Raw genomic sequence first — 15,038 nt, 5'->3', positions numbered from 1 at the left:
TTGCACGAGGTTCACGAACACAGGAGCCAATCGGATCTGAGCATGGATCTCAGTCAGCAGTCACACTACTGCTTTGGCCTTCTTCTGCAGTGTTTACGCCACTAAGTTTTGGTGTCTAATGATTAACATAATCTTTAAACTAATGATATTTATTATATATTTAGTTTTGATTTAAATGACGAAGAATGGATTTGGGCGGGAGGAACAAGATGATTTTAATTATCAATACCTTAACCAAGACAAGAGTTGAAAAGTAGAACAAATGGACATCCACTGCCTTTGCGTCCACCCACCACCTATCCCTCGCCCGCCTCGACTAACCCTAGTCGCCGCCGTGCAACCGGGTCCCCTCATCTTCCCTCCACCCACCCAACTGGAGAAATTTGCCATTATGGATGTCCTCAGACGTGGCTTCGACGATTTGGAGGCGTAGGCGAGGGATTCTCTATTATAGAAAACTAGGGGACAAACCACACTTCAAAATGGACATGACCACACTATTACCAGTAGTGAACGACGATTAGGACCGTTGAGACAGCCACCGTCCCAGCGCCGTGAGTGCTCGCGGCTTTCCCGTCTTGTCCCTTCTCTCTCTTCTCTCCTTCTCCTTGCTTCAGAAACGCACCAGAGAGCTCTCGGACCGGATTGAAGTGCGCCGCCCGTGAGCTCTCGGCCGACGCTGGGAACTTGAGCAGACTGGGCGAGCACTAGGAAATTTGCGCCGTGGGAGCGGTGGATGGACCTCCGGGAGGCGTCCGTCTGCCACGCCCACGACGAGCTGCTGGCGCTGAGCTCCGCCGCGGCGGCAGCCACGGCGGCCGAGGACTTCCTCCGGTGGCAGTTCCCCGAGTCCCCGCGCGGGAAAGGGTGGTGGTCGGCGGCGCGGCAGCTCGTGGAAGACGCCTGGCGCAGCCTCGGCGAGGCCAAGAACGCGGCGAGGCTCATGGACAACTTCGTGCTCTGCGAGTTCACTACAAGAAAAAAGGCAAGGAGTGTCGGCCAAAACCCCACACTCTTACTGAAATAAGCCGACACTCTAAGTATAAGAGTGTCGGTTGACCGACACTCTTAGCCGTCACTCTAAAATGGACGCTCTTATTCGTATAGAAGTGTGGGGACCGACGCTCTTATGTTAAAAGTGTCGGTTCAACAAGCAACCGACACTCTTATGTTAAAAGTGTCGGCCAGTACCGTGGCCGTCACTCTTACTGCGCGCACGCCAGTAAGCTACCTGTGCGCATATAAGAGTGTGGGGGCCGACACTCTTAGTGAATAATTTTTTTTAATATCCAATTTTATTTTTCTCCCTCCCCGGATGGGAAGCCTCCATAACAGCACAATATAAGCACAACATTCAATATATCACAACACAAGCACCATATTCAACATAACATAACACAAGCACCATATTCAATATTCATACAAGTTCAAGTCCATACGAAAGAAGTTCAAATCCATCTAAAACAAGTTAAAGTCCATACAAAACGCAATCATAGTAAGTTCCACACAAGCCTCCATATTAATTCATTCTGTTGGTGGGTCATTGGAGCCGCCGCCACTTGTGTTCATCAATAAGTCCATAAACGTGCTCTGATCCGAAGGCGGACTAGCATGATGTGAGCCCGAACCCTTTAAAAGAAACAAACATTTGTTAGTTTACCGAGTAACTAATTAAACATATACATAGACTGCAACATATACATGCATGTTTTCTAGTAACTGCTTAAACAACGAAGCAAATAGAGATGCAAAGGATATCAACTTAACGTACTGATCCTGGTGAGTGTGAGGGCAATCCTGGTGATTGTGACTGCCCACGAGGAGGAAATCCCCACGGCATCGGCGGTGGCATCTGTGTTTGCATCGGTGGCCAAATGCCTGGCTGGCGAGGTGCCCACGGCATCATTTGCCCTCCTATCACACCCAATGGCATCAATTGGTCTTGGACAGAAGTTGCAGAACCCTGAAACAGAAGACACACTCTTGTTTATGATTAAGAAGTTACGGTGATCAACAATAAAAGTAACTATAGATCATGCGAATGACAAAAGTTTAAAATAGATCATGTACAAGCAAACATGTAGAAAGACAGAGAGCAAGCAACCAATGATTATCAGACAAATGATGTTTAGTAGAGGATTGTACCTGTGATCCATCTGCCGCTGCAGTGGAGCGGTCCGATGATTGTCCAGACACCGGATGTGTGATGATAGGGGGTTGTTGAAAAGGCGGCATGCCGAACTGAGTTCCGGCACCTCCATACATCTGCAAATAGATTATTCATCAGTTTTTCAGTTAATCGGACTTGAGAAACAACGAAATAACAAAAAAATGATACCTGATGTAGCATCCAATTTTGCATTTGTTGCATCTGTTGCTGCACTTGTTGCTTATATTGCGCCATACTCTCCTCCATCTGAGTCATCTTCTCAAGCAGCTCTCCTTCACGTGCAGATGGTCGTCGGGGTCGATTCGACCCAGCTGAGAAATTGGACCGTCTAGTGTAACTCCGACGGGGGACAACACCGTCACCAATTGCTAACCTGTAAGAGTATCATATATATATATATATATATATATATATGTAGTAAATGACAAGACATGACTAAACAGTAACAATGTGACAAGCGCATATACCTCCCATGTGGTACGCCTCCACCAGCCTTATAAGCCGCCTCCGTATCGAACTCACCAGTGAGCCAATCCGCGTCTGGACCATTTTTTTCTCTCACGTTGTCAATGTAGCGAGCCTATGAAAAAATCATCCAAGTCACAACAAAGGCATATCATGTTCATCTTAGAGTCGATTTTCATACTTACCAGTTTCTCTGTCGCATTACTGTCATTCAGTATTTCCGGATGATTCGGATCGGGACCCTTGTGTCCCTCGACGAAGACTTGAAGCAAAGTAGGCTCCACTCCATTTCGAGCCGCCTGCAACACATGATTAAAAAGTCTAGACAAGTCTATGCAATTAACAATTGACCAGGCAATTTGACACATACCATACGTGCAGCCTTGCCAACGTGTCCATCTGCCCCGAAGAAGTGGACCCCTGGCTTGCTCAACCGATTCATACGATTTCTATTAGATATGGCCAAGAACTCCTCAGAAGCCCAATACTCGCACATCCACGCCCAAGCATCCGAATGGTGGCTCAACCAATCCACCTCACTCTCTTTGTACTGCTGAGCCGTCAGGTGAATTTCCTTTGCCATATTCGCGTCACAATAGTTCCCCTGACGCTTTTGGTACACCGTGACGGCCCTCAATCGTGCTTTATACATCATACCCTTTACAGCTCTATCTGCTGAGCCATTGAATACCTCACGCACATATGAATCATCCAAGGTATAGGGGTCGCACACGCGAAATTGGCCCTGCAAATTTGAAGATCACCAGAGACTTACAAATGCAAAATCTGAATTCAATTTGAATATCACAAGGGACTTACCCAAAACAAATCCCACACTTTGCTTGTGTGTGTCCCGTCGTTCCCGTACGGCTTGAGATCCCAATGAGCCCAGTAATGAGCAGCTATCTCTTGACCGCCCTCTGTCACCATCGCCGGGTAGGCGAATCGCAAACAAATCCCCAACTCTGTGAGGATTGGTGTGCGATGCCCTGTTCCGTCCCAACTAACCTCCTTCCACGCCCTGGTGCCTTTCGGTTCAATAACCCTCCGTTGATCGAAGGGTTTAGAAGGCTTCAATGTGAGGGACCGACGATACCTACAAATGAAAGTTTGTTATTTAACAAAGAAAATCATTTACTTAAAACTTCAACTTGACAATAAAACTTCAACTCAACAATAAGAATACCTGATGGCACGCCGTGGCGGAGCCTGTGTGGCAGCCTCCTCTGTAGAAGCGTCTGCTCCCGAAGTCTCCTCTCCATCGTCCAGTTCTGCGGCAGCTTCCTCAGCCTCCGCGTCCACAGCTGCCTCCGCGTCCACAGCTGCCTCCGCAGTAGGTGCCATAGTAGGTGCCACTAAATCAGCTGCACGCGAAGTAGTCCCTTCTGTATTGGAGGGTCCGCTGCTACCCCGCATCTGCTCTAGGGAGGCAAGCAACTGCTCTTGCCTGCTTCTGCTTGTTGTGGTGCCCTGAAATGTAAACAATTTTAGATTGCTAGCTGGCCCCAGTAACTAAACTAAGAAAAAAACAAGTACCTCAAACATGTTAGGAGCACCACTGGAACCCCTCGACCTTCGTGATCTGGATCTCCTACCAGACGAATCCATCCTGAACATCTGCAATAATTCACAAAATAGTAAGTATGTATAAATTTTTCACAAAGTAATGCATATTAAATAAACAAAAACAAGAGTGTGCCATTACATCTACGAATTATGTATCAAAAATCGTCGGCATCAGAGTCCTCTTCGGCGACACGTGTATTAAGTTGTTCAACCCATTGTTGTGTTTCAAGAACTGTTTCTTCCAACCTTTGACGTTTTGAATTTGATGAAATTGGTTCCTCCATTAACTCTACGGTAAGAGAAGCTAACTCATTTAGTCCTGCCCCTTCGGATACAATACTATCATTGTCGCTATCGTCTGCTTGATCACCGACTTCTTGGAAGACAACATCATCTTCATCATCATCATTGGTGCTTAAATTGTAGTTTTGATATCGGTAAGGGTGAACCTCTGGATTAACTTTATATGCAACCCACCAGGTTTTAAAACTTTTATGAGGATAACTCAAATAGTACACCTGATGCGCTTGATGTGCCAGGATGATATTGTTGTACTCATTGCCTTTATACCTTGATGCGTGCTTTACCTCCACCATCCCGAATTCATCAACTCGTGTGCCAACTTGTGGATCAAACCATATACAATCAAACGTCACAAGTCTCAAAGGTTTGTGACCTCCAAATGTATACTCGGTTATGTCTTGAACAATACCATAATAGTCCTCCAATTGTCCATCGTCGCTATACGAACTTGCTACAACTCCGCTGTTTGTTGTAGCTGCAAGTGGACGACTCGCTTCTAGTTTTGCTGTTCGAAAACGGTATCCATTAATATCATAGCGATCAAATTTTCTTGCGGTCAATTGACCATGTGATATTTGTAGCAAGTCTTTGGAGACACTGGCTTCAGGTTTCTTACACTACAAAAATGAGGAACGGATAAAAATAAATACTATGTAACATCTGAACTTAAGTTCGAAAAAAAGATGGGCATGGAGGAAATTACATGCTCGTGGAACCACTGCACGAAGGACGGGCCACCGTGTAACCCTTTCAGACGTAGGTCATCCAACTGCTTTTGAGTAAGTTGTTTGTTGGGTTTATATATGCTATCAAAGATTTGGAAATAAGGATGAAGTTCTGGCATATTGACATACAAAAAAAGCAGGGTCTTGTTACGCTCTATCGTTCCCACAAGATGTGATGTGTAAGCTCCGACACCTTTACCGTCCCACTTAAAAGCACTTAGATCAGTGATTGGAGCTTGCTCGGCAACATGGTACCGTGTCGTTTGCGCATTCACGTTGTTTGTGTCTGAAAAATACTTGCTTGAGAATAATGTGATCTCTCTGGCTGCGAACGCCTCTGCAATACACCCCTCAACCCTTGCCTTATTCCGCACCATTCCTCTGAGTTTTTTCAATTCTCTTTCTTGACTATACATCCACCTGAACTGTGCAGGTCCTCCTACCAACGCTTCCCAAGGTAGATGCACAAGCAAATGTTGCATACAATTAAAAAATCCAGGTGGGAATACTTTTTCCATCTTACATACAAGGACAACGATTTCCTTCTCAAACCTCAACATCAATTTCTTTGAGATTTCCTTAGCACATATCTGCTTATAAAAATAACTGAGTTCTGCAAATATCTTCCACACATCGGGACTGAAGTATCCACGAAACATTACCGGCACTAGTCTTTCAATCAAAATGTGATAGTCATGACTCTTCAACCCAACGAGTTTACCAGTGTCGAGGTTAACTGCCCGTTTTATATTAGCCGCATAGCGATCTGGGAACCTCAGCTTTTTCAACCATTGAAATATCTCTTCTCGCTCTTGCCGTTTCAGACAATAAGGAGCTTGTGGCCGACTCTCAGATCCACTTGGATTTTTTCTAAGCTCAAGGTGCGGACGATCACAAAGTTCAGCTAAGTCTCTTCTTGCATTCATGTTATCTTTGGTTTGACCGGTGAAGTCGAAGCACATGCTTATGATGCTTTCCGCAACATTACGTTCTTGGTGCATCAAATCTATATTATGTGGTAACAGCAATGCCTTCGTATAAGGTAGCTCCCAGATAAACGAGATGTGCGTCCAATTGTGTTCTTTACCATACCCTTGAAATCGACCTCCTACACCCGGTTTTAGGTCACGATGTTGTCTCATGATATTTTCACCAGTTTGTCGCTTCGGTGGCCCATCTCTAACCCTCTTGCCTTTTCGAAATGACTTTGTATCCTTTCTAAAAGGATGATTATAGGGAAGGAGGCGTCGGTGAACATCAAAAAATGTTTCCTTCTTACCATGTTCTAACCTATATGCTTGTGAGTCACCCATACATATCGGACAACGCAGTATGCCGTGGACACACCAACCAGAAAAAATGCCATATGCTAGCAGATCATGAATTGACCATAGATATGCTGCGCGTAGAGTAAAACAACATTTCAGATGACTATCATATGCCTCAACCCCCTGCCACAACATTTTTAGTTCTTCGATCAACGGTTCCATAAATACATTGATTTTTGTTACAGGATCCTTCGGACCTGGAACAATAAGGGCAAGAAACATGACCTCTTCTTTCATGCATTTGTTAGGAGGGAGATTGTAGGGCATCATAAAAACTGGCCAACATGAGTAAGAAGTGGAATTATTGGAGTAAGGAGTGAATCCATCCGTCGACAAACCAAGACGAACACTCCTAGGGTCTCTTGCAAATTCTGGATCAAAACGGTCGAGAGCCTGCCAGGCCTCGCCATCTGAGGGATGCACCATGACATCCGGATCTTGGCCCTGACGATCCCCTTCTTTATGCCACCTCATTTGCTTTGCTGTCTCTTGATTTAGAAAGAGACGCTTAAGCCGTGGAGTGATAGGCATGTACCGGAGTTGCTTGATCGGCACCTTTGTCGTAACCTCGTTTCCATCCTCATCTAGCACCACTGCATATCTTGACTTACTGCAGTGGATGCAATGTGTGGTATTTTCATGCTCCTTCCAGAACAACATGCAATTGTCCTCGCAAGCATCAATCTTTTGGTAGTTCATGCCAAGACCAGCTACGAGCTTCTTGCAATGGTACAAGTCTTTCGGCATGTTATGATTCGGTGGGCTGATATCAATAATCAGTTTCACAATATCGTTGTAACATTTGTTGGAGAAGGTGTACTTTGACTTCATCGCCATGAGACGTGTTACCACCTGCAGTACGCTCACATTGGTTCCTTCATGCACTTTAGCCTCTGAGGCTTCAAGAAGCTTGTAGAACTCTCTCACATCCTCTGGAAAAGCTTGATTATTCTGTAGATCTGGGTACTCATTCCTAATATCATCCAACATCTCTTCCATTCGGTCTATATCCTGGTCCCCATCCGATTCAATAGTATGGTCCACCTCTCCATGCTCATGCCATACCAGATAGTTTGGCATAAAGCCATGTTTGAAAATATGATACGAGAGCTCCACTTTTTTCAACCGAACCAAGTTCCGACATTTTATACACGGGCACCTCGCTAAACGAGCATCACCAACAAATGCGAGTGCCACGAATTCATCTGCAACTCTCAACCATGCATCAGAGTGACCATGAGTGACACTGTCGAATCCATCGTACATCGCCCTTCTTCGATCGTCACTCATATTCAAAGCTAAAAAAACATATAATTAGTGTCTATTAAATAATTTTGACATATAATTAGTGTCTATTGATACATTATTTATTTATTTAATAATTTTTGAGCTCATGCAGGAAGTTTTTATGCAAAGCAACCAAACAATAATGCTTTTGGGTATGCAGCCTAGTTCCCATATTTTGTTTTCTTGAAACTTGAACAATAATGCTTTTGGGTATGCAGGATTCGTTGAACACAACAGGACAAAACGTTAACAAGTACTACACGTGATATGTTTTCTATTCTAAAACATAAAATCATTGTTTTTTTGGTACATCGCCCTTTTTCGATCGTCACTCATATTCAGAGTGCCCATGAGTGACACTGTCGAATCCATCGTACATCGCCCTTTTTCGATCGTCACTCATATTCAAAGCTAAAGAAACGACACATATTTAACAACATATATACACTTAGGTACGAGTTAATGCATCACTACAATTACACATTAGAAAAATATGCAAGACAATAATGAACAATCAGCAATAAAATATATATCTATATTGCACATCGCATCACAGGTTAATCACTGCATATTTATACTCAAAGTTGGTAGATATTTGTACTCACAGGTTAATGTAGGGTGCTGCGGGCGGGGCGGCGCTTCTGTGCTCAGACGCAGGAGGGCGTGGGCGGCGCAGGTGTCGCTGGACGTCGGTGGGCGTCGCTGGACGTCGGCGGGCGTCGCGGGAGAGAGCGGGCGGGGCGGGCGGCGCTGGAGGGAGCGGGGGACGCGGGATGCAGCGGCTGCGCGGGCTACGGGCGGGATGCAGCCGCGTTGGGCGGGCGGCGCCGGGCAGGCAGCGGGCGGGAGCTGGCGGGGCAGCGGCGCGGGTGGGCGGCGCTTGGCGCGCCCGAGGGAGCCGGGAGGGAGCGGGCGGGAGGGAGCCGGGAGGCGCGGGGCGGCGTGCGGCGAGCTGGGGGGCGGGCGGCGCGCGGCGAGCTGTGGGGCGGGTCGAGCGGCGCGCGGCGAGCAGCGGAGCGGGCGGGCCGAGCAGCGCGGCTGGGCGGCACCGTCGTGAGAGGACGAGGGTGGCGGCGTCGCGGGCAGTGGAGGAGGGCGCGAGGGCGGCGGGCAGTGGAGGATAGCGGCGGCGGCGGCGTCGCGGTGGGGAGGAGAATGAAGAGCGGGAGAACGGCGCGGGATGGAACCGAATGGCTAATTTTGGCTAGGGTAAAAATTAAGAGTGTGCGGCGAGTGGGCGGCCGACACTCTTAAATTAAGAGTGTGGGTTTTCTCGGGACCCCGACACTCTTAATTTAAGAGTGTCGATACAGTAAAACCCACACTTTTATCCGTATTAAGAGTGTCGGAGCCGACACTCTTAAACTTACCGACACTCCTTCAACGTTTTCTTGTAGTGGTTCTTCACCACCTGGATGATTCTGACGCACGCTTAACTGAAGGCGCAATGCTGATGGCGACGCCCCTGCCTCTTTTTGCAACTTGTTATTGCTCCAGTACTTGTGCTTCAATTTCATTCGATTTCTGTGTGCACATTTGAATAAGTGGTTCTTTGCTGGTACAAATGGAAATGACCTGATCCGCCTGTGTCGATAAGATTGTAATAAGTGGTTCTTTGCTCCAATTTCATTCTTTGCCGGTTGTTCTTCTTGTCTCCTCGCAAAGGTAAAAGTAACAAGAAAGAGTGCCTGAACTGAAACGCATGATCCATCATCAAACCCTAAACACCAGGCGTTCTAGTGGTTATACCTCCCTCGTATGCCATTTTGTTCTTGCTTGAAAAGTGTTTATACTGTTCTATACATTTTAATCGTAGGTAAACTTTTCCTTTTTTTTTTCATAAGATGCAACATGCTGTTCAGCGACATTTTGTTGACTTCTGATGGTTGGCATTCTAGTGGTTATCAAAAGCAGTCGTGTCAGCCACAAACCCATCTGTAGTCAACCTTTTCAGTACCACGGTTCCTCGCCTTGAGACGATTATGTATAAATAAACTCTAAACCACAAGCATTTCATCTCCATTCAGACAAATTTAATCCGAAAAGCTGCTTCGACATTCTGTTCCTGCACCGTCTTTGCTTTCCCTTCCATCTTTGCAGAGAAAACAAGCTGGCTAGCTGCTGGAGATGGAGCCAGCAGAGAGGTCCAAGAAGAGGGTGCATCCATAGATCAATGCCAGCGTGCACTTCTTGCTCTGCTTTGCAGTTGGCGCCCTCCTCGCAGTCGCGTCGCTTGCCGCCACCGGAGCCTCGTCGGCCTCCAGCATCCGCTCCGCGTTTCTCGGTCCGACGCGTCCTAGGCTAGCGGCTGTTGCAAGGACGAGGAAGACGGCTGCTGCATTCCAGAGAAAAGAACGACGACTGCTAGGAGAGAGGTAACGGATGTAGACGACGTGAGTATCCATGATTTTAATCAAAGAAGTTACCAAGTAATGAAGTGTTCTTGTTCGTTTTAGCGAGTGACCTATTCCCTGCTTTTCCATATCAGCTAATCCCTCGCCTACGCCTCCAAAACGTCGAAGCCGCACGTGAAGATCCCCATAATAGCAAATTTCTCACTCAACTGCGGCTGTGCCTCCCCTCCCTACAACCGGCGCAAACACACCAATCCCGCCGACGCTCGAACACAACCCCATCACCCCTCAGTCTGCGACCTCCTCCACATGGTCGCTTCCAGCTTACATCCAGAGATTTGGGCAGAATCCTATCGCTTCCCTCGCCCCCTCGTTTTGCGGATGGTCCTCGATGGCAATGCGCCGCCCCTTCTCACCGTGTACCCTTGTTCTTCAGTCCCCTCCAAGCTCGACGACTCTCCTCTATATTCATCGCCTCCTTCATAGAAGAAGACGGTCTGTTCGTCGATGGGGATCTTTCCTCTCAGATATGTCCCCCTTAAGCTCCTCACAGTGTTGCCTGCTTCCAGCCCCCGTCCTATGATTTTGAGGGCCCCCATGCAAGCTCATTGCGATAGGCCTTCTGTATTGTATGTTTTTTTTATGATACATAAATAATATTTGTTAATTTTACTTGCAAAAACATAAACAAATATATTTATATATATTTAATTTAGTATTTCTGATAATTATCGAGAAATAAAGTCGACCAAAATAACAATATATTTTGTGTTAGTTTGGCAACCTCATTTTTCTAAGGGATTCCTATTTTTCCATTTGACCATTTGTTTCGTTGGAAATGAATTGCATTCTAATAATTATAATTTCGATAAAACTAATTAAGCTGCGAGCCAGTGATATGCGATCGACGACGACAGTGAGGACAAGACTGGTTCCGTGCAGCGGTGTAGGAGGCATTCAACCGACACTTTAGTCTGACGTATGCGACGTCTCTTTTGTTTCTATGTGATTCAACAAGACAATTATTTAACATCAACTCTACTATCCTACTAGATATTGGTCCCCTTTATTTCGTGGGCCCCCAACGGTCGCCTTCGCTGCATGGCCCTAGGGCCGGCCCTGCCTGCTTCACCACCACCCCTTCCCCATCCTCTATGGTCCCCTCTCCCTCGGCCACCTTTCCCTGAGAACTAGCTCCAACTCTCCCCCCACCACACGAGGCAGTGTCTCCCCGCCACGATTGCGGGGTTAGGGCTAAAAACGAGCTGGACCGAGCCCGACTCATCTCGGCTCGGTGCGACTCAGCGCATGAGCGAGCTGAGCTCGGCTCGGTTCTTCAGCGAGCTCCAAAATACAACTCGGCTCGGTTCGTCTCTGGCTCGTGAGTCAGCCCGAGTTGGCTCACGAGCCAAACTACACGCAACGCTGCTCAGGCAGTTGTGGCAACGCAAACAACAGTTCTTTGTTGTTTTATTTGTACAATATAATCAGAACCACTCAAGTTCTTTGCTCAACCACCCAAGTTCATCTCTGTAAAATCAGAAGCACAACAATCAACACTCAGTAGTCTGCATAAGCACAACCACAAGAGAATAGAACACTAGTACACTGTCGAAATTCCAAATTAACAAGAATAGTCGTTGCTTCCTGCCTTGCCTTCCTTTTTGTCCATGTTGTGTTGCACACAGAATCCAAAATCGTAGCCCGTTGAGGTGAACCATATGGCACCAGTTGACATACTCTCACCTTTACCTTGCCATCATGAGGTAGCCGCGGAGATAAATAGAGAGAGAGAGGTAGAGGTCTGTCGGAGATAGAGTTCGTCCACACCGTGGTGCTACCTGATCTAGTGGCCAAGATGCTCCACCAAACAATTCCGGACGTGGTCGAGGCGGTGTCAAACGCGGAGAGCGATGGAGAAGAGAGAAATTGCTCACCAGAGCAATTTGGCCATCGCGGTGTTGCCATTGGATGTGTCCAGCATCCTCCACAGCGACAACTCCGGTAAGAAACATGCCATAACATTCGCCTTCTTGTCCTCTTTCTCTCTTGTACCGAATAGATTCGAGAGTGGAACGATGGGAGAGTAGATGGGCTCCGCGCCGGCGATGGCGCCGCGCTATCGGGTGCATGCGTCGCTGCGCTGGGTTGTCAAGAGAAGGAAGAAAGTGTGAGATCCATCGATTCCACGGTGTGGGTACCAGATTATTAGAAGTCGGTTAACGTTTCAGCCGGTTTGATTTTAGGAAACTCAACAAGAATCAATATCAAGCGCATGAGAATCAATCGTATCGAGTTGGGTAGCTTCCTTTTCTGGTCCGTCCGATCCATATCAAGCGCATGAGAATCAATCGTGTTGTTTTAAATCTTGTCCGTCCATCGCTGATCCAGTGGTCTGCGTAGGTACCGATTCCTTTAGTGGTCCAATCTAATCGCGACCATCGGATAAAGATCCAGCGGCGGACATGCACAGATACCCCTCCGCATGCCAGCCTTCCTAAAAGAGCATCTGGAAAATATTGAAACTAACCCGCAATCCATGGCAATATAAATTCTATTACAAAACACTATAGATTTTATTACAATAGACTCTCAGCTCTCGGGTATTAGAACCTACCGTCTCCTTCTTAGAGAAAAACAAATAAAGTAAATTAAGAAAATCGTGGAAAACATCAGAAAAACGTTTTCAAGTGTAAAATTAATATAAAATAACCTAGAAATCATAAAAATTAATATCTTATTCATTTAACTCCGTTTTAGTGGTTCTCAAACCTACGATATCGTAGCGCCATCTAGAACATTCTTACGCAGCTTGATTTCATATTTGGTGTAATGTTATTTGTATCATTATTTGCTTATTTGTATATATTGCTACGAGTAGAAGCGAGGTTACGAGGAATCTGAACCCAATTTTGAGAACTACCTGGAGTTGTACCAAAAAGACAACTTGTGTCCTTGATAACATTCTTTGACCTAACAATATTTATGATTTTGTTATCACCGTGGCACATTTAGGCTAAATTGATGAGAAGCCTTACACTATACTTTCCTCCACACTTGCTGAGCGGTGACCGTATGAGAGCTCACCCTTACTATAACCACACTAGGTCAAGAGCAGGTACCGCCAAGAGGAGGATTATGAAGATGAGTTCGGAGAGGTCTATGTCGTTGTCTCCCAGTCAACTAGGGTTGTGGAGGATCGTTGTCGTCATATGGTGTAATTTATTTAGTTATTTTGCACAGAATTTGTATTAAGTAATAAAGATGTCACATTGTTTTCTGTACACTGAGTCGCCATATGTGTGCGACTTGATCCTGACACACATGTGAGACGATGTATCTAGATTTGTCCTTAAATCTAGGTGTGATATAAAGAAAATGACCTTGTTAGAGATATGTATTCTAATTTGGATCAAATCATCAATGAACCTAACTCTATTGGCTTAACAAAGGTCCCACACTAATTACTCTCTTATGCTCTAATAAGGCCGCTAATCAAGTGGATTTTAATCAAAAGTCCCTCAATATTCAAAAGCTCCTTCTCACACTCTATGTGGGTTATATCAGCCATTGAATGTGCAAGAACACTAGTATGGTCCACTTGGTGGGGTATGTATAGTCCCAATTAACTAGCCTTTGAATTACTATTACGAGCGCATGGCCTGACACTCACCGTTGAACCATTATGATGTCCATAAAACCCACTATGGCTACTTAATAGAGACCATCAAACTTAATTTATTAGTCCAATAGTTTCACTGTTCATAGGGTCCGACTAGTCTATGGAAGAAATCCTAACTAAAACTTTCATGTAGTTTAGTCCGACTCTCACTATCAGACTACTCCGACGCGCACTAGAACTTTGTGGTCTATTTTTACAAATCGTTGAACTCAGTTTATTGGTGTTTATTGGTTTGACGCTCTCATGTTTATAGGGTCCAATAATTAGGCATTCTTGGGCTGCAACTGTTGAAGCATCAGACCAATCATCTATGGTTTGGTGACTTTGAAACTCACGGTTTGACGCCTCAAAAATCTTTATATCTTGTCCAATTTCGGAATGTTTGTAAATGGATTTTGATCCAACTTATTTTAGACCTCTCCTAATCCACACAGAGTTAAATACAACTAGTGTGCACCATACTAAATTCACTAGACTTATCTACGCCAAGCTACTAGTTCTTACCCCTTTATAGTACGGTCAAAGAAAAAACAAAGTACTAAACTATTCTAAGTGTCTCTCAGCTCCAAGTGACACTTAAAACTAATCCATCGTTATCCTTGTCTTTCATCTTTTCAAAACCAAAACGAAAACCATAATTAAGGGCACAAAATTTATAGATTGCTCAAACAATCTTTATCATTGTTTCCTAAATATAATTTGCCTCTGCAAAATATATGTTGTTCACAATAATATTGTGTTGCCATTACTCACCAAAACCACTAAGAGGCTACATATTTTCAAAGACGACAAACATCACTTGTGCATGTAGAAGGACCAGAGTTATCCACGAAGTTATCCGATCGGAACCTTGGGCCTCACATGAGTATCTTTGCAAGGGAGTCCATTAAGAACTAGGGAAAGATTGTGTGCTTATCGATTCATCGGTAAAAATGGTAAGAATACTAGAATCATCGACTGGAGTTTATATCTTTATTGTACTTTAAGCGTCCGCATTTATATTGTGAATTTTTGTTGTATGCTTTACCTTCCTAGCTTCATCATTAGGCTAATAGATTAGTTTGGAACCTATGTCGTATAACTCTTTATGGTAGAGATAATAATATTTAGTAAAGTAGTTACACATATATAGCTTATATATATATATTGTATATGTTT

The 15,038-nt window shown here is 45.2% G+C and overlaps 1 protein-coding gene across 1 annotated transcript; it reads left to right on the top strand.

Moving 5' to 3' along the window:
• Positions 1-520: 520 nt before the first annotated feature.
• Positions 521-9,494, top strand: LOC100278707 (uncharacterized). The gene is made up of 2 exons (XM_008655230.2): positions 521-966; positions 9,244-9,494. The coding sequence occupies exons 1-2, from the start codon at positions 737-739 to the stop codon at positions 9,278-9,280; spliced, it is 267 nt and encodes an 88-aa protein (XP_008653452.1). The 5' UTR covers positions 521-736; the 3' UTR covers positions 9,281-9,494.
• The last annotated feature ends 5,544 nt before the right edge of the window (positions 9,495-15,038 follow it).

Source organism: Zea mays, chromosome 7, assembly GCF_902167145.1.
Source record: "Zea mays cultivar B73 chromosome 7, Zm-B73-REFERENCE-NAM-5.0, whole genome shotgun sequence".
NCBI lineage: Eukaryota > Viridiplantae > Streptophyta > Magnoliopsida > Poales > Poaceae > Zea > Zea mays.
This window is presented reverse-complemented; position numbering and strand designations above follow the sequence as displayed.

Excerpts from the sequence above, each read along its gene's own strand:
- LOC100278707 (XM_008655230.2), top strand. The coding sequence starts at position 737 with ATGGACCTCCGGGAGGCGTCCGTCTGCCACGCCCACGACGAGCTGCTG. Across the intron at positions 967-9,243 it reads GACAACTTCGTGCTCTGCGA|GTTCTTCACCACCTGGATGA; the intron begins GTTCACTACAAG and ends TTTCTTGTAGTG.